General features: G+C 41.5%; 1 protein-coding gene across 1 annotated transcript in view; it reads left to right on the top strand.

The window, feature by feature from the left end:
• Window positions 1-226: 226 nt before the first annotated feature.
• The window catches only part of VAMP2 (vesicle associated membrane protein 2), a 49,201-nt gene continuing 22,996 nt past the window's right edge, over window positions 227-26,431 (top strand). Inside the window, exon 1 of the mRNA XM_071566458.1 lies at window positions 227-485. Coding sequence (XP_071422559.1) covers window positions 484-485 — 2 coding nt within the window. The 5' untranslated portion in view covers window positions 227-483. The remainder of the gene's footprint in view (window positions 486-26,431) is intronic.

The following is a 26,431-nucleotide window of genomic DNA, read 5'->3' as shown; positions in this document are numbered from 1 at the left end:
TTCGTGATTATCTTCTCTTTTTAATTCTCGCTCTCTCTTTTTTTTTTTTTTTTCTATCTAGAAAAGAGAGGTAAAAAGGAGGAGATTGCAGAAACACACAAAGGTTTTCACCTAAATCCCCCAAGCCTCCTGGCTGGAATGAGCCCCGCTCCGGTGACCACACCCAGCGAGACTCTGCCTGCTCCGCGCGGGGAGGCGGCGGGATGCGGGATGTGGGTGTGGGCAGGAGCCAGAAGCTCATTCGCCTCCGTCACTCCAGGACTTTCTCCTGCCTGGCGTGAGGGTGGGGAGGGGGTACCTCCGTGCCTTGCCTCTGCTTCCTACCCTGTGATGCGAGGCGCAGGCATGCTCAGTAGCCGGTGCCTACCCCTCCTATCTCAGCAACAGTGCCTACAACAGTAGGAGACCGCGGGCAGCAGGCGCGGAGCCAGAAAGCCATCTTTGCTGGAGAGGGAAGCAGCAGACCCCGCTCGGCCCCTCGCCATGTGAGTACCGGGGGCCGCACCTACCCCGGGGCTCGCAGGGACCGAGGGCTCCGGGCACCCTGTTGCTGCCGCAGCCCGGGCGTGGGAGCGCTGAGGGATGGGGTCGGGGTGCGGATGCGGGCGCTGGGAAGGGCTCGCAGGGCGGGGGCTCGGCAGCAGCACCGCCCGAGCCCAGCCTGGCCGCTGCCGCCGGTACCCTGCGAGCGCTCCGGTGGGCTCACACTGCTGTTCATCCGGCTGCCAGGCAGGAGCGGTGAGCTTTACTGACACGTTTCTGGATGGGATTAATACTGGAAAGGAAACGCTGGGCCAGGATCCTCAACAGGTTCAAGTCAGGATTGTTCAATAGCGTGAGTCACTCGGCGCTGCTGCTCCACAGCAAATGGGTCCTGTTTGGTTTCACTGTTCAATGAAAGGTTCTCTCGCAAATGCTGCCTGTCTGGTTCGTTCAGCCTCCCCATCCCCAGCACCAATGGCTTCCTGTCAGCAGTGTCTGTAATCTGTTCTTTCTTGGTTGCATCTCTCCAAATAGCTCTCACAAGTCTTTACTTTTAGCACTGATGAAAGCATTAAGGTTCTGTGGTAGGCAGTGATGAAACCCCCAAAGTCAGTTCTGAAACCAGAAGTGTGCTGAGGTAAGTTGGAATTGATCAGAGCCCTCTTCATTCACAAAAGGATTCAGGTAGCTAAATGCATCACTTTACTACTGTCTCAGTTCATTGTCAGTGACTCTTAAGGGACAGCCAGAGATGATGTCTGAAACAAACTGTCATTTGTGCTGGTTTTGGGTGATCTTCAAAGAACTGGAACTTGGTTGATGCAGAGAAGATGAGTAGTGCAAACAGTCTTGGCAGTATGTGATTAAATTACTTTTAAAATATTTCCAATGACTAACTGTTTTTCATGAGGCATTTCCAAAATAAAGTCCACAATCACATATTGTGAAATGCTGGCTTTTTTCTTTAATGCTATTTCCTGTATAATATCTCAGACAGTAAGCTTTTGTCCATGTTGTCCAAAATATTTCCAAAGCAAGGAACTACTTGGAAGTCAAAAAATTGCTGTCTAATGGAAGACTCCTTATGTAAACACTGAAGTCTATCCAGTAAAATCCAGTTCATTGTAAGTACATGTTGCCTAGCCATGTTTTTATCAAGCCAGGTGATGACATCAAATACTTTTATTTGTATGTGAGCTGTTCTTCAGTGATTAATATAAGGGTTTGCTGCTGCAGTTTTATACAATCTGAACTGTTCTGACAGTAAGCAATAATTCAGGGAATATTTAATGTAATGTGTGCATGTTTCAGCCTTGGTGTATATAAGTATTTGTGAGAGCATTTGTAAATGAAGCAGAAAGAACAATGCTAATATAACTCAGTTATACTTCTGTAGAGGACTTACATCTAACAAAACTTAGAGGGAAAAGGGAAAGCAGCTTTTATCTAATTTGGCAATACAGACTTTCAGTTTGATAATCAAAAGAAAGCTGAGACAAATAAGCAGCTTGTCATTGGCAGCATCAATTGGCTTCTGTTTCATTGCCAGATATTGTAATGAAAACTTTCCTTTGAACAGCTGTATGAATATCATGTCCCTGTAGCTTCTGAGTTACTGATGAACACAGAGATAAGTGTGTATTAGCTACTGACTTGTAGCAGCAACAAGAGTTGTAGTTCACTGAATATAAAAGCTAGTTGCTAGTGAGTACCAAATACTCTGCAGAGGTTCCTTCTCCTACTGCTACACCTGTGTGTGTGAGAGTCTCAGGCTCCTCTTGTGCCTCTGTGCTGTGTCTTCAGCTGATAAATATCTCCTTCACTGGGGCAAATGCCAGGTCCATCTCTCCCAGTGTGCTGTCCCTCAAAGCAGCTCACAGGGAGTCCTCAGGGAAGAGTACAGTGGGTATGCAGTGGTGTTCCCAGAATACTTTCCCAGTTTCCAATATTTTAAGGCTTAAGGAGTGTCTGAACCTGGGAAGACTTCCTTGTATTTCATGACTTCCCATGGGGTTTTTATTCTTTCAGTAAGGTGTCCAGTTGTTCGATTTGCAGTGTCCTGGGGAAAGGAGCTCCCCAGCTGGACCACACAAGGTGTGAAATCTGCTTCCTGTTGGTTTTGAGCCGGCAGGTAACAGGTTCCTTCTGATCTTACTCTTGTGTTGGAAACCAGAGAACAGTATTCCTTATTCACCATGTTTTTTGTGATTCATGAATATGTGTCATCCCAGCAGACTTGCATGAGTTACATCAGGTGGGAATGTGTCCCTGTGGCCTTTATCACAGTTAATGCAATCCAGGGCAGGTGAGATACATTTGGGTTACAGACAACTTCCACCTTTGTGCAGGCACAGCAGGGGAAGCTGTGACATCAAAAGGTTGAATGACAGGAGAAGGATATAAAAGGGATTTAAAGGAAGAATAGAGAGGAGTTGTACCTTGCCAGTGCAGCTGGGAAGATTGTTCCAGGTGTAAGGAAGAGCACACGAACATATGTGGAGGAGATGTGAGGAGCAATGAAGAAGATGAGAACAAAATGGCGCTCAGAGTTGAGGTACCTAATTTTAGGCTTTGTTCCTCCCTGCAAAACAGAACAAGAGTAGCAGGTGAAGTATATGGTTTTGTTTCTTTTACAATGGTCACAACTCAATAGGTAATTATATATAATAGGAGCTCACGGCATCATGTCATCTGTTGTTTACAGACAGGTCAGTGACCAGACAGCAGGGTGCCTTTGATGACATTAATCCAATACAAATGTGCTCTATTGCAGGGTACAACTTTTGTGAGACGAGCAGCAAAGCAAAGCACCTGGCTCTCCCTGGGGCAAAATTGTATCTCATTCCTTGGGTAGCAGTTAGTTTCCTAAAAAAAAAAATCTTTCTGCCTGTTTTAAAGCAGCAAGGGGCACATTCTGGAGGAGATGGAAGGGATTAAAATGGTTCCAGCAATAGTAATGAATCTGTTCTGGTTGAATGTCTGTTCAGTTTCTCTGAGAAGTATGTTGTGGCTATGGTCTCCTGCTGTTAGTGGATAGTACTTAGCCTTGCTTTTGTGGGCATAATTTTATAAAACTTGAAAGAAATCTCCCTACCCTTCTCTTGTACTGAGCAGCAGAGACAAACCAATTCCATGCAGTACTCTACACAGTCCTGATCCACTGCTTTTAGGGAGTTTAGTGGCTTACAAAAGTGCATGTCCTAGGAAAGTCTAACAAGCCTGAAATGGAGGGATAAATTTTCTAAGTGGTGCAGCTGTTCCATGCTGTAAGCCTCTGTGTTTGATTGCAGGTCTGTTTCACAAGAGCTCTGTAAATCCATGGTGGCAGGAAGATCTGAGTCCATTGGAGCTCTCGGGTGTTTACACCTGTGGGCAGCTGCCTCAGACCCAGTCAAGCCAAGTGCAGTGTCGACACGTACTGACATTCTCCCTGTCCCTATGATGAGCCAGAGGGACTGATCATTTGTATCCTGTGGTATTGGTTCACACAACCATAGCCATGAAGGAGTGGGTTGTTCTTCTCATTTAAAGGGCATAATGGAACTTGTAGTGAACATAATCAGGATGTACTTTGTGGAGCAGGGTTGTCTACATGAGAAGAGGATATTGAGAAGTGGAAAACATCCCATTGTCATCATGGTTTTATTCTGACTCATGTTTGCTGGTTCTAAGGCTCACAGCTCCTGAGGTAAGAGCCTGAATTAAGGGCACTGGGAACTGGAGCTGCTTTTAATCTGCTGCTTTGAGACAGCACCAAAGGGGTGTATGTGGTTTGTTCATTGTTTGCTTCCCTCAACTTGCTCTCTTGTGGCATCATGCAGACGCAGATCATCTTCACATATTGCTTTAGAAATAAATGCTTCCAGCTCCCATGAAGTGTTACTCCTGATATGCTCACCTTGCTCAATTTGAAATAAGAGTTGTCCAGGTAGGTCATGAGTCTTTTGCATACTTGTGTGATGAGAATTTGAAAGTGTAAAGATCAAACTGAATGGTGTCTTGGGGACCTCAGCAAAGAAAGTAATCTCAGAATGGGAGCAACTGGGAATTATATGTGACAAGTACAGACAAAGTGAATGTGTGATAATAAACATTCTTCAAAATAGGTTAATGTGAGGTAGATGAAACACAAATATATTTTCTTTGGTGGTCCCTTTCCTTGTGACTTAGTGCTCACTTGTTCTGCTGTGCACCCACTATAATTTATTCCTGTTGACTTCCAGGCACTTTACATAAATAGTCCCAGCCATGGAGGACACTTAAAGTGGCTGCACTAGAAGCTGAATTGGTTTGCTAGAGGTGCTATATACATAGTTAATGTCTTCCTGAAAAATCAATAATTAGGCTGCAGAGCACCAGGCAAAGCCATGTTTGTGTGCATGTGTGTGTATGGAATGTTCCTGAAGTGAACAGTCAGGGATGGCTCTTCTGCTGCCTTTTGTGGGATACAGAACACATGGGAGATGCTCACAGACGTTTTAACCAAATGTTTACAGTGCTCTGGAGGGGGCAGGACAGACTGTCCCAAATAAGTTCAAATTGACCAAACTGTTCCTTTTAAGCAATTACGACTCAGAGTGTTCTCTCTCCTACGTCATTCAGTGCTCTCTGCTGTCATTATCCATAGCCATTACCTGCAATTAACCAGGCTGGGGGTTTTTAATGATGCAATTCCCTTTGTCCTGGGGTCTGTGCTTGAGCCCTCTAAACTCTTTTCCATTATCCACTGAAGAACCACGGAATGATAGCAAGGCTTTTTTTTTTTTTTTTACTGCTCAGTTATGACCACCTCATGTTTTTTTCAATGTAAAGCAGTAAGTAACTTGTTGAAATAGAGCTGTCTGCACATTTGAAGTGTGTGTTTTGTCTGTTGCAATTATATTGTAGCTTCTGTACTGAGTGAAATAATTAAAATAGAAGCTTCTGACCAAATGACCTGAATTACATGATTCAGTACCTTGATCTTTTCAGGTGAAAAATTAAATGAGAAAAGTAAAAGTATTTATATTTTAGAGTAAATGAGAGAAAAATTCAATTTATCAGGGTTTTTAACTTACACCTGGGCTCGGTATCACAGGGTCAGAAGAGAAGTCTTCTAGAAAGTAGATGTTCTTCTGTGAATACCTTTTAGAAGATAACCCCCAAATTATTTCAGGAATTGTGTTTTAGGGTTTTGTTTGTTTGTTTGAGGGTTTTGTTTTGGTTTTGTTTTGGTTTGTGTTTTTTTGGTTTTGGTTTTGTTTTTTTTTGTTTTGGTTTGGGTTTTTTTTGTATTGGAATGGTTTCCAGAGTGTGATCACTGCACATTTGGAAGCACCAGAGTGCTGGCAGTTTGTGTTGGTGAGGAGTCAGTGCTGTGAACTTCACAGAGGTTTTACTATAATGAAACATGTTGATACCATGCAGAATTGAACCAGCCTTTGCAAGTAGCTGGAGACAGAAACAGAATTGCTGGGTGACAGGACACACCAGTGGCTGTGATGTGTCCTGCTTCATCTGGTGGAGTCCTTATGCTGGAATCTAAGTAGGCAAGCAAGTCTCCATTGAGTTTCCAAAACTCCTTACGTGGTCTGGAAAAGAGTTGAAGAGGGGAGATACACAGTGGTAAGTGTTGTATTGGACGGTTCTTAGTCCCTGTTACTGGATAGATGTTGATTTTCTTTTAAGATGCTTACACAAAATTCAGATGGGAATTTATATATTGAACTTTTAAATTTTTAATTGGAAATTGGAATTTTAAAAGTGAACAGGGTTAAAAACGTAGTCATTATAGCAAAAAGGTTCTTTTTGTTTTCTATTCTGGATGCAGGAAAATGTTATGTTACAAAAGTATCAAAAGATTTCTTTACATCCTATGAAATGAAGCTGCAAAATTTGGTTGGAAATAAATTCTTGAAGGACTGTAATGCCCATGTTCAGAAGAAATATTTTGCACACTGCTCTGGGAGATACTAAAAAATCTGACTGGACAGTGTCCTAAGCAAGTTCAGCTAATGGGCTCTGCTTTGAACAGATGGTTGCTGTAGATGATCTCCAGAGGTTGCTTCCAACATCAGTGCCTCTCTGATTCTGTTTGAAAAGGTCAGTCCAAATTGAATATGTTCAAGTTAATTAAACTAACATTTGGCTGTTTCCCAAACATTCAAAATCTTGATGTTTTATCCATGACAACTTGGTAGCACTTTGATTTCCAACCTGTTGGCAGTGGATACCACAGGAATACCTCGAATAGAAGGGGAAAACATGGTATTCAGGAAGGGAGGAAATGTGGGAGCTTAAAAAAAGTGCAGATCGCTGGAATGTATTATTAAATTTGGCTTGAATGTGAAAGTTCATGTTCCTCCCACAGAGAGCAAAACCCGGGTTCCCTGCAAGTCAGCTTTCTAATCTTTCATCTTCAATTCAATCTCCCGAGCTTGGTGTCAGCTCCCATCTCTCTACACCATGTCTCACAGGAGCTTGGTAGCTTGGAAAAAGCTGTTGTGTTCCCCTTTAAATGCTGCCTCAGGAGTACAAAGTAATTGTTTTAATAAAACCATACACATTTATATCAAGTCGAGGTGTTCATGTCCATAACAGAGAAGGAAATATCCCTGCCACCTGCAGCACACAACAGGAATCTCTCATAGCAGGCAAGGCAAGCAAGGAGTGATGTGCTGGCCCAGGCAGGAGTTGTGACCCACTGCTGCAGTGCTGTGGCTTTTGCAGCTGAGTTTGTCATTTCTGGAAATGGTGGGTTTAATCTAATCCCTCATTTATCTACCAAAACTGTGGCTGTTGGATCAGCACAAAGGACGGTGCTGCTTCAGGGCGTGGCTGTGGAGCTGCAGAGGAGCTCATGCAGCACAGTAGGCTCTTTATATCCATGCTGGTAACAGGTTCCACTTGTTTCTGGGCTGGCAGAAGCAGCATGGATCCTTATCCCAACATCTTCCCTGCCTCTCCAGATCTCTTTGCTCCTGATAGATTTCATGTATCTCTGGAGAGGAGGTGAGGAGCGAGTTTTCCCAGTGAGCCAAGCGAACTCCAGTTCTTGCTGGAATCAGTCTCTGAACCTTCAAAATGAGTGATCCACCCAAATCACTCTACTGGAACATGGTTGCCTGTGTAAGAGCAAGTTTGCATCTGTGAAGGAAGGGACTTGGGAACTGGCTCCCTGGGCTTCTCAGCATCTCTGCACACACAGAAAGGGAGGGGAGCTGGCTCTGGGAAGTGGGGGGTGTTGTAATATTCTCACTGCCTTCTTAGATACTGATGTCCTGGCTCATGCAATGTGTCAATGTTTTAGAAATATAAGGATCCTGATAAAGCTTTCCTAGAAACTATGAAAATCAGTAATTATCCCTAGACCCACTTGTTATCTACTTCTGGAGGTTAATGGTTAGAAATTGCATTTGTTCATTTGAATTCACATACAAAAATAGCTCCTCTTTATCATGCTGGTGAATCTGGCCCTATGCAGGGCCTTAATTACAGTGTGCTGCAGAAAGGCAAAGGGCACTGCTACTTGAAAGCACAAACCTGATCTGCTGTTACCCACCAGATGTTGGCACAGACTATCACATGGGTTAGTGTTGTGTACATTATTTTGGACTTTAGAGGGGAATTCTAAGCCTGTACATTTCTTATTGCTCCCATAGATCCTGAACAACACTGAAAAAAAAGAGACAAAACTCTCTTAACACCTCCTTCCCTCTCTGTTCCTCACTGTTTCAGGTTGATCTGTGGGAAAGCTTCCTGACCTTCAGCTAGGTTTGCTGACAGTTCTGAGAGAATTGTTCCCCTTCTCTTTCCTTCATGAGTCTCCAGTAACATCCAAAATCTCTGCACAGAGAGAATACCTGCACCCAGCACCTGTCACCCACAGTGGCAGTTCAGGTGGGGAAAGGGGAAGGGAAGCAAAGGAACAAAGAGATTTAATCAACAGCAGCAAAAGCATCACAAGTGCACTGAGTGACCAAACACTCCCTCCAGAAAGCTTTGGGTATTGGGTTGTTTCCCCAACTTCAAAAGCTGACTGAGATTTGATGATGATGACTTATAGCCTGTGGGCTTCCCCAGGAATTTCAGGGCAGGATTCTCTGAACTGGTGTCAATGCTGTGGTTGAAAGACTTTCTGCTGATTGGGATCTAGGGAGAGCTCAGCTTGAGAGTGGGTACTGCCAGGATGAATCAGCAGATATCTTCCTGGAAGCAAAACAATCAACAGTGTGGATATCCCAAGTGTTTAGGAGAAATCCCACCAGGCTATGATCGTCTGCTTGTGAAATGTTTGACTTCTTCTTTCCAGCAGGGAGCTGTACAGTCATTCCCTGACAGCTGAGATATTGTCTCCCACACATACATGAAGATCACATCGTGACATTTTTCACCAACTTTGTTTACTAGATGATATAAATACAAAAATATTCCAAGTCACTTAACACCTTGATGCTTTTTTCTTTGCATTGAACATTTTAGGAAGACTGAGAGAAGGGAATGGAAAGGCAGAATATACCCCAAGTGTCTTAGCATGTTGACACCGACCACATTTTTCACATCAGTCTCAAATGCTTCACCAACATGAAGTACCGCAGTCTCTTACATTTCATCTTCATAACTGATGTAAGGCTTCAGCAGCAATGTTAAAGCAAAGACCTTTCCATCAGCATGTTCATTGCCCTTGCAGTGACAATCAGTTCTATGTAGTTGACTCTAGGGGAGAATGAGCAGATTTGATTAAGTTCAGTGCAGAGACTGAGATGTTTCAGCAGTAGAATGATCTCCTAACAGAAATCACAGCTGACAGGTGCTTTTCTTGTTTAACCCCCATGTGGCAGTGGCAGTTATGAACTATGCAAGGTAGTATTTCTCTTGTTTCAGGTAGCTGTTTGCTGAAGAGCTCCTTCACCACCACAGTTTTAGAAACAGAGTCTGTGTTCAGTCCTGAGCTGCCTCTCCCAGCCCTTCCTATTTCACATGCAGTCTGGATGGTGAAACTTGTCATGCAGAAAGAAGGCACTTTGACTAAAACATAACAATTACAGAGTCAAACACTATATGTTTGGGCAGAGGAAAGAACAAGTCAGATAGTGTGTGTGTGTAAGAATCAAGAAAGGGACTGTATCTTGGAGAAGGAGGCAATGAACCCAGAGAGAAGAGCACAGAGTTCTTCTCAAAAAGACCCTCATTCGTGGTTGCTGTCAGTGAACAAGAGGTAGCAAAATTTCTGAGTGACTTGCTGTGGTCTCAGAGGAATCTACTTCTCGTAGCAAATGGAAGAACTCCAGAAACCTTATGTTTGATTGCACTGCATGGTTACTAGTACTGAACTCCCATAGGAGATTAAGTGCTACCTAGCAAAGGGAAAAGGAGTGAGTGCAAGAGATCATAGCTGTTGAGGAAGATAAATCCAAAATCCTCAGAGACAATATGTCTACTGACTGTGGATCTGGCTCACCTCAAAGCTCATTGTTCTGTACAAGGTACTTTCACTTTTGAGATGCTGCAGTAGCCCTGCACAACTTGAAGTGAAACATTTTTAAAAAGTAGCAAAAATTAGTTTAGAAGGTGACTCCCAATGAATTAAGCATTACTTACTCTATGGAATAAACCTGAAAAATCCCCAAATATTGTAAAACACTGAATATTCAAGAAAACCTGACCAGTGACTACCTAAGCATTCATTTCATTTAAGTCTCACTTTTTTTTTTCTGGTAGTTTGGTGATGGTGCTTGTCTCCAGGTTTGTTCTAGCATTGTTTGTCTATTTAGAGTAAAGGCAGCTGTTTCCATTAAATTGGACCAGAGTAGTGTTTGGATATATGTAACCATTTGCAAAGCTCCTCTAGTCAAAGGTTTTTTCTAAAAGGCTTCTGTTTATTTCAATTATCTTTGTTTTCCTTTAAACTGATTGTGCAGGCTGCTTATGGGATTTTGCATGTAAATAACAAAGCAAAGCACTTGATAAAGATTGCTTCCTCTCTTTTAAAAAAATCTCCTCTAGGATTTAGGATAAAAATTGAGAAACTCCTGTTATTTGAAAGGTGGTGGGGAGGCATTGTGAGCAGCAGACAGGAGGCAGCAACTTGGTGAGCGTTTGGAGGAGACAGATGTGGGTGTTTGCAGCCGCAGGTGCTGCACCGAGGCAGCACCCCGGAGCAGCCTCAGCCAGAGGGCCCGGGCACTGACTCACACGTGAGTGCAGCTCTGCTGTTTCACCGTGATCCCTTGTTCACCTGCAGGTGGGCTGGCTACAAACCTGCCTTCTCCTGCCGCTTCCCTGGTGAATGGGACTTGTCCACCTGCATTTGAGATTTTCCCTGCCTGACATGGCTTGATTACAGGTTGATTAGAAATGCATCAACCAGCAAGCATCAATGACAGCTCCCAACAAGAGCAGGCTCCTGCCTAATTCCCCCTGGAAATGGCCTTTCCTTGAATCTGTGCTGGGATGGCAACATGCACTGCAGACTGTAGCAACAGAAATATCAAACAGCCTGTCAGTGGTGACAGGAGCCAGGATTGCAGTGATTCCCTTGTGTTGCCAAACAAACAAAGGGAATCCCTCTGCTCTGAGCTACAATTTCCTTTAATTTGGTCAAAGTAGAATAATCTGCATTTGTTCTCCTTGGCTGTCTCTTTGAAAGAATAATCTTTATGAACTTGGCCCATTCTTTCATAACAGAAAACACTGGTACTAGGCTGAGGTCAGAGGAAAATAAATTTAGAATATGTAAGGAATTAAGGTGAGGGCCTTGACTCTTTCTTATGAAACCTTTTTTTCTCTGTTCTGCCATGCTCCAAACTTGTGGATCCTTTTTGTTGTTTGTTTGTTTGTTTTTTGTTCTGGCATGCTCCAAGCTTGTAGATCCTTCCTTCAGGAGCAGTACAGAAAACTGATAATTGTCAGGATGGAGAAGGCTCCTTTAACTTCACATCTCAAACCACAGCATCATGGATGCCTCAACATTTGTCCCAGGCACATGAGGGACGATGTGACCTCTCACCAGGCCTATCAGCACCAAACTGTCTCATAATGGAGACTTGAAATTTTAAGACTTTCTCTCTCCTCATCTCCTTTAATTAGCTACTAGGACTCTAGATATTCTTGCTATGTTACATGTAGAGGTAGAGGGCTGGTCATGTTAAGTCATTCTTTCCAGTTAAAGAGGGTTTTGGTCAAAGACTGACTCTCTCTGTACTGAACACATACACTGGGATTGCAGCAGAGAAGAAGAGGTCTTTGTTCTGCTAGAAGTGAAGCAACCAGATAAATCTCCCCATGCAGGAACTATCACCTAGGCAATACCATTGCTTCTAGGCTAACACGTGCTTGTCCATGAACTCTGGAGCTGGGCTGAATCAGAGATCACATGTTTTTGGGATAGAAGAGGCTGCTTCTACTTCCTTTGTCTACAGAGAGACAGAATGTAGAGGACACAAGGACAGACTGGGGTGTTCAAATGTTACATTAGACATCACATTGCCACTTTATTGCACTGAGAAAGAAATTAATGCTATCTCTGTCCTCCTATCTGCTAAGTGGGACAAAGGGAAGAAGGTAGGGGGAAAAAAGACTCAAGGACTTTTAGTTATCTTCAAACACTAGACTGCTGCCCAAGGAATGGGGAATGTTTGGAACTGGGAATTCCTTATAGTTGTTGCCATAACCAAAAGGGTTGTTCTTGAGGACCCTTCACTCTTCCAGAATGTAGTGTATTTTGTATTTCCAAGTACAACATAGATTTTATATAGAACTTGCTTTTGGGTCTATTCAGATAAATGCTCAGGGGACTTAACTCAGAGATCAAAAAGACAAGTAAGTTGACCTTACAAGGATTAGGAGAGAAGATTTTGATACTCCACAAGAAGTGTGAGATTTCTAGGTGAGAAGATACTCAGAACAGGAGCAAACACCCCTGCCTAGGAGCTTGCAGATTTTTTTTTCCAAATTGCTGATGTTTTCAATGTCAGTTGCTTTGTGCAAATGTGTATAGAGAAAGCTCAATTTAGAAGTTTCCATGATGCTGTGCAAGAGCTGTTCTGCATATAAGCATTATGATGCAAAGCATGTTCTATTTGACAACTCAGTGTTTTGCTCTGCCTTTGGAAACAGAGCCCTGAGAGGCTGACATTTTTTGCATATGTGTGCATTAGATGGGTTGTTTGGGGATAGGCCATTTTTTTTGTTTATTGTTCAGCCTATCAAAAATTAAGAAGTTGTTTGACAAATTCAGATGTTGGAATCCTGCATCTTGGTTTTGGGGCCTCTCCAGTCCACTGAAGTGGTTGTTGTCCCAATTTGCTTGGAAGAGTACTTGTTTCTTGCCAGTAGTACTTTGCTTTACAGAGGATGTGTTGGTGGTGCTCATCCTTTCTGTGTGGAGATATCCTTTATAGCAAGTTTAATGCAATAAACCAGTAACAACTATTTGAAATTGTGTCTATAGCACCAGAGAAATTGAGAATACATTTCATAGGAGGATGGAGTGTGGCTGTTGACTGCAATGGAACTAGCCCTGTTCATGAAAGATGAGGGTCACAGACTGTTTAACACCATACAAGGTGGAAGAGGGTGCATCCAGTGATCTTTCCCTTTCCTCCTTGTCCCCAGTCTGTAATATACATGTAAGTAAAGCAAAACTCAATCTTGGAATACTGGCAACCTCAGCACTGCACAGATTTACACTGGATAAATATGGACAAATGAACTAAAGAATTAAAGTTTTCTTGGAAAACTAAGGCAAAGACAGCCATATAAGTATGTATTTAATGGATAGCTCCCCCCCTCCCCCCCCTTAGAATTAACAACTGCCAATGGGAATTGAGAAGACAGAACATCCTGGTTTATGTTCAGTAGCACAAATGAGTAAAAATGATTTATGTAGTTCTCTTACGTGCTTGTGATTGTTTCAGTGCTTTAATGAATGTCTTCCCTTTGCTGATGTCCTCCAAAATTATCTCACTGAATTGAGTTAATGTGGGATTGTGTCTCCATCACAATGCTCCAGAAATGGATGTTTTAAAAGAAATTAAGACTCTGGTTATCTTCTTGAATGTTTCTTCTATCAAAGCACTGGGGAAAAAACCAGCCTGCAAGAACCCTTACCCATTGTTTGGCTGGGAAAGTGGCTTCAGGGTGGTGACTTCTGCTATTCATTTCCACCCCTGCAAATGCTCTGGTGTTTGGTGATACATGTGGTATTTAGTCCCAGTTAAGTGGTGAGAGAAACAGGGGAGCAACGTGTTTTAATGGCTTGACACTCGTAGAAGGAAAGATGTTCTTGTCCAGTGAGGTGCATGTCAAGTGGGTTACTGTGGTAAATCATAACCATCTCTGCCTTGCTCTTTCTTTTTTGCCTCTTTCCTCACCTTTGATATATGACTAACTGACTTCTTTTGAATATCTTTGCTGTCCTGTAACTACAAACCCTTCTGTGGAGCAAATTTGCTCCAGCACTGTGTGCACAATGTGTGTCTTTTATATTTTCCATCAGAGCCACATTGTGTGCCATTAGGAATAAACTTTCCTGGCTTGCTTCTAATTTGAAATTTGATTTCTTAAATGCCAATAAATATTTTAAAAAAGGGAAAAAAGGAAGGAAAAAAATCCAGTCCTGCTGTGACATGTGAATGGAACAGAAGCTGTGGACTGGGAAAAATATCTTCTGACTAGAAAAGATCTTTGAAGAGAGAAAATAAATTCCCTATGGAAAGATCAAAGCACATGAAGTTAATGGTTTATGACAAGGTAAAAAAGTACCTGGAGAAAATAGTAGGCTCAAACATAAAAGAGGGAAATAGGAAAGAGTGTTTTTTTTGTTGTAGATAAAGGATAGATAGATGACTAGCTAAGTACTTGAGATTATATGTTGTAGCTAAAGGGCTATTAGTGGGAATAGGGATTTTTTTTTTCTCATGTCTGGTGCAGCCTCCACTAAAATGGTGTCAAGGTAGCCTTGGAGTTGCAGTCCTGAATTCCTGCTCTATTGCAGTGCCCTGTGTTGGTGACTACAGCCTAAAGCACCCTGTACTGCCAATAGACCCTCTCAGACTGACGTAACTGTAATAACTCTTAAAGTCACTTTAATAGTCTGAGTAGGTCCTGCTAGGGTCAAAAATATATGGAGTTTATCACAGAAGAAAAAGGCAGAAACCCATCTGGGGAGCTAGGGGATGTTCATGGGTCAAGGGTGCTGGAAAAACTTTTGTTCAGGTTACTGTTATCAAAGATCATCTGTGCTGCTGTAGGTATCTACGTGCCTTCTTCACTGCTGCAGCATTTGGTGCCTCACAATCATAGAGAAACTGAGAAGTAAAGCTGAGGTACAAGACAGGCTCTCAAAGATCTCCCTCTCAGTGCTATGCACATCAGTGGGAATCAGGTGTTTGAAATGCCTCTCAGAAAGCTGGAATTGAGTGACTGTCCAAGACCAAGCTGGGCTTCTGTGGCAGAGCAGAAGCTGCCCCTCACTTCTCCCATTTAGACACCCATCATTCCTCCAGGCTCACCACAAAGCAGGAGGCCCAGGGCACTTGTGCCAGTGCTTTACAGGCACAAGGAGGGTCACCTGCACTAACTCCGTAAGTATTGGGTCTACTGAGAGATACTCAGCCACACATCTGTAGGTGTTGCTTCTTGCCCCTCTGGTTTGTTTTGCTGTATGTTTGAGCAGTTGCATCTCCACAAACCTTCTGGTTGTCTCCTGGATCGACACTGATGTCTACATTGAGTGAGAACCCAGTGTCTGCTGCCTGTCCTTCTCAGCAACACTCACTTGACCTCTGTCTTGGGTCATTTCCTCATTTGTCTTTTCATAGTTCTTAAGAAACAACCTGTGTCTCTTGTGTTTTTGTCTACAGAAGTCTGTTTTGATCAAGGCAGGAGATCTGCAGATGTGGGTAACCTCTGTATTGGTGATCTGATGGAGAGTTGAACAAGCATTTAGTGCTTGGGCTGTGACCATGTGCTGGGAGAGGGATGTTATTGCCGGATGGAGTGACAAGGGCCTTATGGGGTGAGAAGGGGATTAAGGCCCTGGTAAATCCTCCTCTCTCAGCTCTCTCTCCTCATTAATACTGCCTGTGTTTTGTGTGTGCTCCTCTGCTGTTCTGAGAAGTGGCTAAACCAATGGGGGATCTGTGTTGTTTCCTGCTCACAGGCAACTTCAAATTACATATAGTTCACCTAATTAAAAATAAAACTGTAAACCTTTCCTGTTTTTAGACAGTTTCACTTTAAACTGGAGGTTTTTTCTCCTTGTTTTAAAGTGCAAGAGCAATAGTCTCTCTTGACTGTCCCCATGATGAGAAGGAATTGTGTAAAGGAATAGATTTCAGTGAGTGCATCGTCCAGAAGGAATGGAGCAACAAGAGTACCAAATTCAGTTATTAACAGCAAAGCACTGCTATCTCTATTCTCTTGATATCTTGTTTAATTTGGTGTATTATAGACCAAAACCCAAAAAGTTATGGGAAGTAGGTGCAACAAGACTGGACTGGATAGAAAAAATGGTTTTAATTAGATATGTTATTAATCTAGAAATTAGTGCATAAGAGACCTTGAGCTAAATATTTGACTTTCAGAATTCTTGATAGTAGGATGCCAACAAAATTTCAGTGGAGTAACTGGAGAGCTGCCATTGTGTGACTTGGACAGTATGTCAAGAACAGTTACAGTATGGAGAATGGAGGCCTTTGCCAGCTGTCAGTATGAGGTCCACGATGCTCCCACTTTTTCTAGGAGAATGGGTCTGTTAAAATCCTTTCTGTGTCAGGAGAAAATTGTACTTTGTTATGTCTGGTGCTACTGTTGGTCTTTTTGGTTGGTTTGTTTTGTTTTGTTTTGTTTTTTTAGCCATCCTGTCTTAGTTCAGCAGCTAAGTTTACATATCAGTCCTAAAATTTCAGTTTTCAACCTTTATTTTATCATGTTCCACTTGTACAAAGCAGCAATCACAGTGGTGCCTTTTGGCACATGCTGTTCCTGCCAGGCCTGGAGCTACTGACCTGCTCTGTGGAGTACAGGGGAGTGCTGCTCCCCAAGGCCACTCTTGGGTACAAAGGTGCAGTGATTTCCATCTCCTGTTTGGCAAAATTGTGCATAGCTTTTCTTTTGTATATTGTCAAGTCCATCTCAGTGTTGAGGTATGGAAGGTGGCAGCACCCAAAACAGAAGGGCACTGCTGTGAGATGGTGCTGGCAGCACACGCAATTGGCCACACTGATTTCTTCTCTTTTCATAGCTGGGAAGAAAACATATGGAATTAGTGAGCAACAGAACCGCAGTTTTCATTTGAGAAAGGAAATAGAGAATGATTCATTCTAAAACCATACGCTCCAAAGGAGGAAGATTTGAATTATTAACAGCATCTCTAAACATGACGGGTGCTGACAACTTCATCTTTTATTTTTACTGCCATGGATTTTCTTCACATGCAGTGAGAGAATTTACACTACAGGAACTGTTAATGGTTTCATGCTTCCTACCCATTTTTAGCTGCCTAATTTATGGAAAGACATTACTAGGTGAGTCACTGCTTTCACAGGATTAGTGTGGCTGAGATAGAGCTTTGGGTGTTCCTTTAATTTCCATATGTGCTTGAAAGGAACATCAGATCCACATTAAAACTGTTAGTGTTTGGTATAACAGAAGAGTTCAGAGTCTCTGCTCTACTTGATCATGTACAAAGATTGCAATAGATGCTCCCTGTTCCTAAAAGCTAACAAGCTAAACAAACAAGATATTACCTGCATTCTAGATATTGTGAGTTGGGGTCTCATTGTTCAGAACTTGTGCCTAATTGGATGGGAGTTAAATATTTCCAAAGATTGCAGAGACAATACAGAATCTCACTGCAAATCTCACTATAAAGAACTTATTACAGAAGCACATTTACTCTCTTGTTGATCTAAAAGGTTTTGCTCAGACATTCACAAGTTAAATAATAAAACATCCAAGCCTCAGGGTCAGGATTTGCCCCCCAATAATAAATGAACTCTGGGCTGAAATACATTTGGGCTGTCTGTATTATGTAACAGGAGGAAATGCAGCTTGTAAAATACTCAAGCCCTGACTGAGGTGTAGATTTCACAGCAATACTCTGTGTAATAAATAACACAGAAATATTTATTCAGTTTCAAGAGCAAACCCCAGAAGACAGTAACAGATAAAATTTAAAGGAAATTTTGACTTGATATTTTCAGCTAATTAAAACTGTTCCATAAACCTCTAAAGTTGTCACAAAAGGCATGTTACTGATTATGAGCCTTTCACCCAATTAGTAGCTCTTAAACATCTCTGTAGCTGTTTTGCCACAGATTTTCTGCTGGGTCTCCCTCCAGAGGCTGATTGTTTCAGTTCTGTGCAGGTTTCACAGGTAGGAAGCCCACACCTCACTGCAGGGCACATAACAGGGGGTACCTTTGCCTTGCTTTTGCCTTGGTGGGAAGTGTGTTGTGTGAGAGAGTCAGTGTGGACCTGCTGCTGGGTTAGCTTTGAGCTGCTGTCCTAAAGAAATGATCATCTTTGGGTGCCATCTGCAGGAAATGGTGAAGGGAACCATCACTAGTTCTCACTCTTTGTTTTCCACTGGAGAGTTTGGAGTGGATAAAACTGGAGAAATTATATTACAAGTAATTTATTGCTCAGGGTTCCTTTTCCCAATTTCTTTCTATTCTATCACCTTCTTTTTTCTCACACCAATTATTCTGACTTAAGGAATTACAAAGCTTTCATAATACTGCTTGAAGATCGGTCTGTTCGCTGGATAAATTCTGAGACAAATCTTCAGCTGCTACAAAGAGAAGTGACTCTGAAGCCACAACCTTTTGTTTTCAGTTAAAGATCTCTTGTATATGAGCTACCCACTTTTATTTTTCTCCTAGGGATTTTAAAATGCTTGAAAGATTCTATAAACAAAAGGAGAAAAATACAATAGTGACTGATATGCATAAGGTTGGGAGACAGTAGGTTACCAGTGGCTCATTAAATGCTCTTACAAACACTAAACATAGATTGCATTAATCAATCAGTGTATGTCCATGTCCTCAGCTGTACCCCATGTGTACACCTTTGAAAGATATATTAGAAAATGAATTCCAAATTATTCTTCAAATCTATCATCAAATTGGTCACAAGAGAATGTACTTGTCTGCATTACTTACTAACCAGTAACACATCCTTCAGCTACCGTTCTACAGTGTGAGTCTGTGGTGGAGATGGAAGCCCATTGGCATTGACTGTTACAAGAAGATTCAAAGTACTCTGAGTATTTAGAATTTAACTGTTCCATCATGCTCTTCCAGTAGGATTTTTCTTAATGGGAATGTGTTTGGACTACATATTATTCACTGGCCACACATCTGGATTTTCAGGCAAGTATTTTTGATTTTCTTCTGAACTGAAACCAATATGAACATTTGTGGTGGATGCTTTAATTTGTACTTTCAATACATCCCAGATTTTTCATGTTGTTAATTCATTCAAGGCAATTGAGTGACTGAATGCAGAAGAAAAGTGTCAGCATTGTTTGAAAGCTGAATGATTGCCTGCTCACTTCTTACACTACTTCTCCACTGGAGAGCCACTGACATCACTGAGACATAAAAACAGGCTAAAAAGAGATGTCTACTTACAAGGCTTTTAAATGGTGTTGGCTTTGGCCTTTTCAAGGAAATACAGTTTGTGTGATCATCTTTTTTCCATTCTACTGAACTTGACTGAGTGGTAAACACCTCATGGATACAAATTCCTAAAATCTGGGGGAAATCAGCAGCCAGGCAGAGATGAGCCCCCAGGTATTGCTGTCAGCTGAGAAAGAGTCAACAGGAGAAGCTCAGAAGCTTTTTGTTACTGTGGTTGGCTGCACACAGGGATGGCCTGGACTTCACCACCCTGACTGCTCTGCTGCTCAGGGGAAGGGGAAAGGGTGGGGGAGAGCCAGTGGACATGGCAGGAACTCAAACTGTTACAGCTTAGAAAGCCTTGCAAGGTGGTGAGGTATTTTGATATTTTTGGAGCAATTTTGGATTTGAAGCCAGGCTTTATTGGTTTAGTTCCTCATGGAACAGTTCATAATATAGTCTGTAAAGGTTGCTTTTTGCTGACAATTGCAACACCGTAAACCAGGGAGCAAACACAGTAATTCTGAATATTGCTGATGTTTTAGACCAGTAGAAGGGTTAAGGGTTAAGGCTCAGTAGCAACCTTGGGGACCCCAACCATAGAAAATACAGAAAGTGAAGGAGTATGATAATATACCATGACTATGTGTTCTACAAATAAATAAGCCAGTGGACTGACTATTTGTCCTGCTTTGAAGCATTTAATTTCCAAGCAAACTAACATACAGATTATAAAAATAAAACAAGCCATTACTAATACATTTCTTTTGGTAACTTTACCGAGATCTGTGTTTAATTTTTTAGCACAGAGAATTTGTGAGTCCACTGCATAAATGAATCAAGCAAAAGTGTTCTTTGCTTTTGGACACTCTTGTCTCCAGTTGCACCAGAGAACACCTGAAGCTGTAAGATGGAGCTGTACCCTACTCTTAAAAGCCCCTTAGACATTACCTGAGACATCATAGAGCTGTGACAGTAATACTTTACTGTAATTGCTTTCCTAAGATGATGACAAAGCGCTGAAGTTGCTGTCATTTTTCCTGTATAAGTTAAACCAAATACATGTAATTCAGACATATCTGCTGACAGAATGCTTTGAATTTACATGATTAGAAAACTCTTCAGATTAAATGCAATTCATCAAGGCATTTCTCACAACTAAAATACCTGTGTCAGATTAGCCCCTTTTCCTTTACAAGGGTAGAAGAGTAATCTTATGAATTCAAGAAAAATCTGTACCTGCACATCAGGTGGGTAGTTACATAATGTCTGTAATTAGTTCCAGATGTAAAATTCCATGTGTAAAATTGAAGGTTGAGTTGAAGTTATCTCTCAAAAAAAAAAAAAAGGCCAAAAAATCCCAACCAAACCAAACTCAAAACAACCAAACCAAAACCACCAAACCCAAACCAGCTCTCCAAAGAAACCAAACAAACCCCATGCCCCACACCCAAAAAAACCCCAAACCCAAAACAAAACAAACCCCCCAAACGAACAACAACAAAAGTCTTGTGCCAGAAACACTCCCAGTTACATCAAAATCTGTTGCTTGCACTGGGGACCGACTGACCTTGCATGGTTCCCAAAATTTTTACTATCAGTCCAAAGCCCAAAGATGTCATATTACCATTTAAAAAAGATCTAATTTAATTATTGGTTAATTAACTTTCAGGGAATACTTGGTGGTGTGGAATGCTTAGTGCCATGTGTCACCTGTGCATCTGACATACAGCAATCTTCTTTCTAGGCTAACACATCTGCCTGTGAGAATTATAAGACATGACTTACAATGATATCTTTTTAAAGCACTCATGATGCATTAAGTTTTGCTGCATTCAGTGACCATGTTGGTTTTCTGGAAGCACAATGACTGGGCTGTGCATTGTCAGGTCACTAATCTCCATCCCGCACTCAGCCCTTCAGCCACATGAGAGTGACTCACTCTCTGCAAACCTCCTGTTGCTTAGTAGCTGTTTGTAATGTCAAAGAGAGTTGGGAAAGGAGTGGTGAGGTAAGAGGAAAAGGGCTGGGAGGCAAAGTGTTCCTGGCTGCCTAAAAGGAATTTGTGAATGAGGGTGTTATTTGGCCATCTAACTGGGGAGAAAGTTTTCTGTTCCTCACAGGTACAAGACACATGAATTTATATGTTCTACTGCTCTCTATTGTCAGCAGTACCCAGGAAAGTTAGTCATGTGTGTGGGCCTTTATTGTATGCATTTGTTTACTTAGCACCGTGGTCCCACTTTCTGTTTTAAAATACCACTTGGTTACCAAGGGAACTGGTTACAGACCAGCATGTTTTCCCTCTGCTTGATGTGTCATCAGGTGTGCCATCCACAGGGTTCTCAGGAGTGCTCCAAGAACTGGGCATCTGAACCTGTAGAGCCAGGACTGCATTCCGTCAGTGCACCAGCAGGATGACTCAAATGCAAAAGCAATAGGAATTAAAAAGTGATAACTCATTCAGTGCATTGAATCTTGCTAGAGGAAGGCTGATTTTACTGTGGACAGGTGGATATAATTCCTAATATTTGGTTGGGGTAGCATTTTTATGGAAACAAAATGCATGAATAACATTTGCTCCTAAACTCAGGTGTGTATCTGCTTCCGAATTGTAACAGCAGGAGGTAACACTTGGCCCTTCAAGGGATATAATATAGATGGAAAGACTGAGAGAGCTTGAAGAGTAGCTTTGAGGGCGGGAAATGTGTCAGCTGTGGGAATGCTTCAGTGATGTAACCTCTTTCTTTGTACAAACAGGACTTTATGGTTGATTGTAAACAGGTTGCCTTGTCCCAGGTATGATTCTCACCAGTTCATCTTCTCACTTGAATAACACATGGACAGTGCAAGTTTTGATTAAGTCTTTGACTCTTAAAGCATAACAGGTTTAAATATCAAACATTTCTTCTCAATTCTAATGACTTTTTGATTTAAAAAAGGAGATGAGGAACAAGTTACTTTTGAAGTATTGTTAAAATAATTAACTTCCAAGTTTCAGACAAATGCTAAGCAAAATAGCGATATTCCCTCCACAGACATGGAGGAGATGGTTTCCATTTATCTGGAGAACCCCAAGGGCTGCTTATAATGATGCAGCTCACAGTAGATTTTCAGCAAAGTGTCCAAGCCTTTTTCACAGACAGCAAAAGGCAGTTTCTCAAGGGTAAAAAAAGACAGGACCAAGATAAACTGGTCTTTACTCAATTAGACAGTGTTTATGGATTTATTTGGGGGGAAAAAAAGCAAAATTTAAGTTCAGTTTCTGGACTGCAGCATTTTGCAAATATACAGGTGTGCACAACATTGATTTAAATACCTCAGATAAACTGGAAAATCAGATGCCACATCTCAGCCTCAGCACTGATGCACAGAGTATGCCTGTGAGCTTCTGAAATCACACTAAGGGCTCTGGAAACGTGAACTAAGCATAGGCCTTTATGTAAAGCAAAGATGGTCATTCAAAGTATCAGAGTTTTCAGAGAAAGGCACATGGTAAAACAAAGGTGGGAGCACAGCCTAAGGAGAAGCTACAAGGCTCTCAATGATCTGATGGGGAGTTTATGAGAGATGACAGGGATGATATAGACCAATCTTACTTTACAGGTTTGTATATTTTTCTGTTAGTATTTAATGAATTTACATCACTTTTCCAACTGATTTATTTGGCAAAATATTCTCAAAGATCTTCTTTAAAAGGTCTTTAAAACTCTGGTCTTGTTGTACTGAAAAATTCTGGGGTTTTATTTTCATTCAATGAAAACTTTAAATGAGAGTTTCCCTTTATAGCTTTAATGTATTTGATTGATTAAATTGCATCTAGTTTCACTAATTGATGGATGTTAAAACTGAGGAGAAAATATATTTTGTGTGAATCCTAACACTGTGGGAAGGTGGAGCACCTGTGATAAGGACAAGGTCACTTGTAAGTTGTAGCTGTATGGAAGCTCTTCCAGAACTGGACATGACATTTTGTGAGAAATAAGGATGAAAGTGTGGCTTTCTGTACAGATACTTTTGCTGTTCTCTAACACTTGCACACACAGTGTGATTGCTGTTTAAGTAATGAATAGGTGGGATAAAAGATTTGATGCAGTTCTCTTGGCCAAGTAGAGAAGACTTATGCTTAATAAGCCTTCTGATAATTAAGCTTTAATAGAACTAAGGATGGTAATTACCCTATAAAGTTTAGTTGTGATGAAACAGCCACTGAATAGCAATGGCATATAAATAAATATATATATATATATCAATGCTATGAAAACATTTCACTGCTGACTGAAATGTGACTATCAGCGGTTTTGTTGCTGCTGTCTCTTCTTTATTAAAAAAAAAACCAACACAACAAAAAGAACATGTTAATAGTTGATTTCCTTCTAAAGTGCAACAAGAGCACTGGGGAATAATTTACAGGCAAAAGGAAAGCCCCCAAGCCTCCTAGGTTTTAATTTGAGTCTCTTAAAAGACAAGCACAGAAAACATCCTTGACCCAAAAACTATTACTTAAAAGCAGGGAAAGCATATCAATCTTGCCATTCCTTTGAGAGTGTTTTCTGCTTCTCTGTATCACAGTTAACTTTTAACTGACTACACCAGGAACAAATTACGGCAGTTTCTTCTGCACCAGCACATGAGTCAGTGAGCAGGGAATGGCTGAGTCAAACTCTACCCTGATCTTTCCCTCCCACTCTCTGTCCAGCTGCTGCCTGTTTACTCCTTAGGGTATATCCCATGAAACTGGAAGCCTACACGGAAAATCAGCAATAGTGGATGCTCTTTCTCCTGTGCATAAGAAACACAGGCCATGTCTGACCAAAACATACCACATGAGCATGAATGTCAAGTACAGCAGCTCCTGTTTAGAAACAGAGACCTGGCTAAAGCTGCCCATTTCCACTCAGCTGTGTCCTTATGGTTTGCTCTGGAGGTTGGCAAGAGGTTTGTGAATCTGGAATATTTGGCAGACCAGGATGTTTAACATCATCAGGCTTGCTCAAATGTACTCTGGCTTTAGAGTCCTGAATTGTCAAAACATTCCTCCAGCAACATGAATGGTGTTTATTTCTTTATCCTATAGTTTGTTTTTAAGACATATTGTATTTCTTCTTTATCTTCCATGAAGAGGGAAATGGCAGCAATGACACCGATTGCATTTTCAGTGTGTTTATTGTTCTGTTCTTGAGTTGCTTCAGACATACCTCAGTAAGACACTGGTACAGCTTTGTTCTGTTCGGATTCCTCTCCCCCACAGCCTGGTATGCTTTGCTGATGTCTGCTTTAATCCAGGGTGTGTATGCAATCAGTTTTCTCTTTCCCTAATTTCAGATCAGTAACTTAGCACAAGAAAAATGAAGGCTTTGTGTTATCCAGAGTTTGAGTTCTCTGCTGAATCTCTTCTTTGTTTTTGTTTCTTTGTTTGTTTGTTGGGCTTTTGTTATTTTTGGGAGGGGTTGTTGTTTGGTTTGTTTGGTGGTTTGGGGCGTTATTTTGTATCTTCTTATGCCAGTAAAACACTCTCCTACTTATAAACTAAAATTCCTTTAATAAAGTTTTGTAGGGAGAAAAATGCAACTTTTCCTGCGATAGTCAGTCTGTGTTATTTTTCCAAGTGTGTAAGCTCAGTGTGCAAAACTGGACAATCTTTGCTACCAATGCACCTTGCTAAGGGAAGAGCTCTCAGGGATGCATCTGAAAACACACCAGCTGAGATGAATTGCATCAAGATAAACACATTTGAGGCTAATGGAGGCCAAGGAACTTTTGGAAAAAAAAGCTGATATTTTTTGTAACAGTATGTTCATTTACCTATACTAGGTTTAATCTATATTGAGCCAACTTGAAAGAGTAATCTCTTAAGACAAAATCAGATCACAGATTGTGCAGTTTTATTGCCTTTAGCCCCCATCATAACCTGGATACTCAAGGTTAATAGATTGAAAAGCGTCCAAAAAAATTAAAAAGGGGGGGAAAATAAGCTTGTATTCTTTCAGCTAATTAAGTGAAATTACTAGATGAGCCTTAAACCTGCCAATTATGAAATCTTGAAAGAAGTAATAGAAGGTGCAATCAATACTATGTAGGAACTGGAGACACACTTCCTTTTAAAAACTGACTTTCAGTGCAAAACAGCATTTTAAATTTTTTTTGTGCAGACATTTCACTGAAGATATTTTTAGTTGTTAACTACTGTGAATATTTCATATAAAGGATTTCCCACATTTGTTATTAAACTACATTCTATCTGAAAGCAGCCTGATGCAAATTATGGATTTAAACAATTTAGAAAACAGTAAATTACTTTTGTCTCTTTTTACAATATGTCAATATAAATATTAAGAGAACATTTTTTATTATTACTTATACCTGTATTTGCTTTCATTCTCTAATTAAAATAAATCTCAATTTAGTATTAAGATTAGTTAGTTTCAAATCAGCAAATAAGCAGAATTAACCCTTTTCACAGGGTATTGAAGTAAAGAGATTTGCAGCCCTTGTAGCTTTGAAAAATCATGTGTAATTTGATCCGAGATTGCCCAGATCTGTAGCTAATCCAACGCAGAGGTTTGGCGGGGCAGAGTCCACTTTATCTGGCAGTGAGTGAGCAGAGGTCTCACCAGATGCTGTGGGGCTGCCCCACCACTGAACCAGCTCCAGTGGGTGCTCAGCAACGTGGAGCTCTTCCTTCCCTCTTGCAGTTTTTCCCAGAGACCCCCAATTTGCTGCCCTGCCCCCTGGGAAGAGATGGGGAACCCTCTTTACTGCCACTGCTTTTGGAGAGGCAAGTGCTATGGTGTAAAAATTAAAACCTGTAGCACAAAGTGTTAGAGCTGAGATTTGGTTAGTCTGGGTCAGCGCAGTTCCTGGCGGTGGTTTAAGCAACAGACGGAGCTGTTGTAAGTGGGGCAGATGGTTACAGATTATACTGGTGACTGCCTACCTGGCTGGCTGCCTCATTTCATCCCACACAGTTCTGTTAAACCTTTCTTTTGTCCAGTGAGATGTGAAGGTGAGACTGGTCAGCTGGGACCTGAAGGCACGGCAGAACTGGTTTGTATGTGCAGGTGCTTCTTTGAGTCGGTGATCACTGAGCTGTAGGGTATGTTACATGGTTGGCTTCTGTAATGCAGCTGTGAGGTTTTAATTTGTGAATATAAAATGTGAATACTAACACCCTGAGTCATCTAACCCTTAATCATCCTTCAAGCAAATCAACGACTGCTCTGCAGAGCACGAGCAGTGGTTGACACATGAAGCAACATACCTGCATGGAGCTGACTTTATCTTAAGCCACAGACCTCACAAAAGATGACAGCAAGGGGAAAGAAGGATCTAAAAAGTCTGTA

The sequence above is a fragment of the Pithys albifrons genome, chromosome 11 (assembly GCF_047495875.1).
Source record: "Pithys albifrons albifrons isolate INPA30051 chromosome 11, PitAlb_v1, whole genome shotgun sequence".
NCBI lineage: Eukaryota > Metazoa > Chordata > Aves > Passeriformes > Thamnophilidae > Pithys > Pithys albifrons.
The sequence above is the reverse complement of the archived record's forward strand: the minus strand, read 5'-3'. Positions and strand labels throughout refer to the sequence as shown.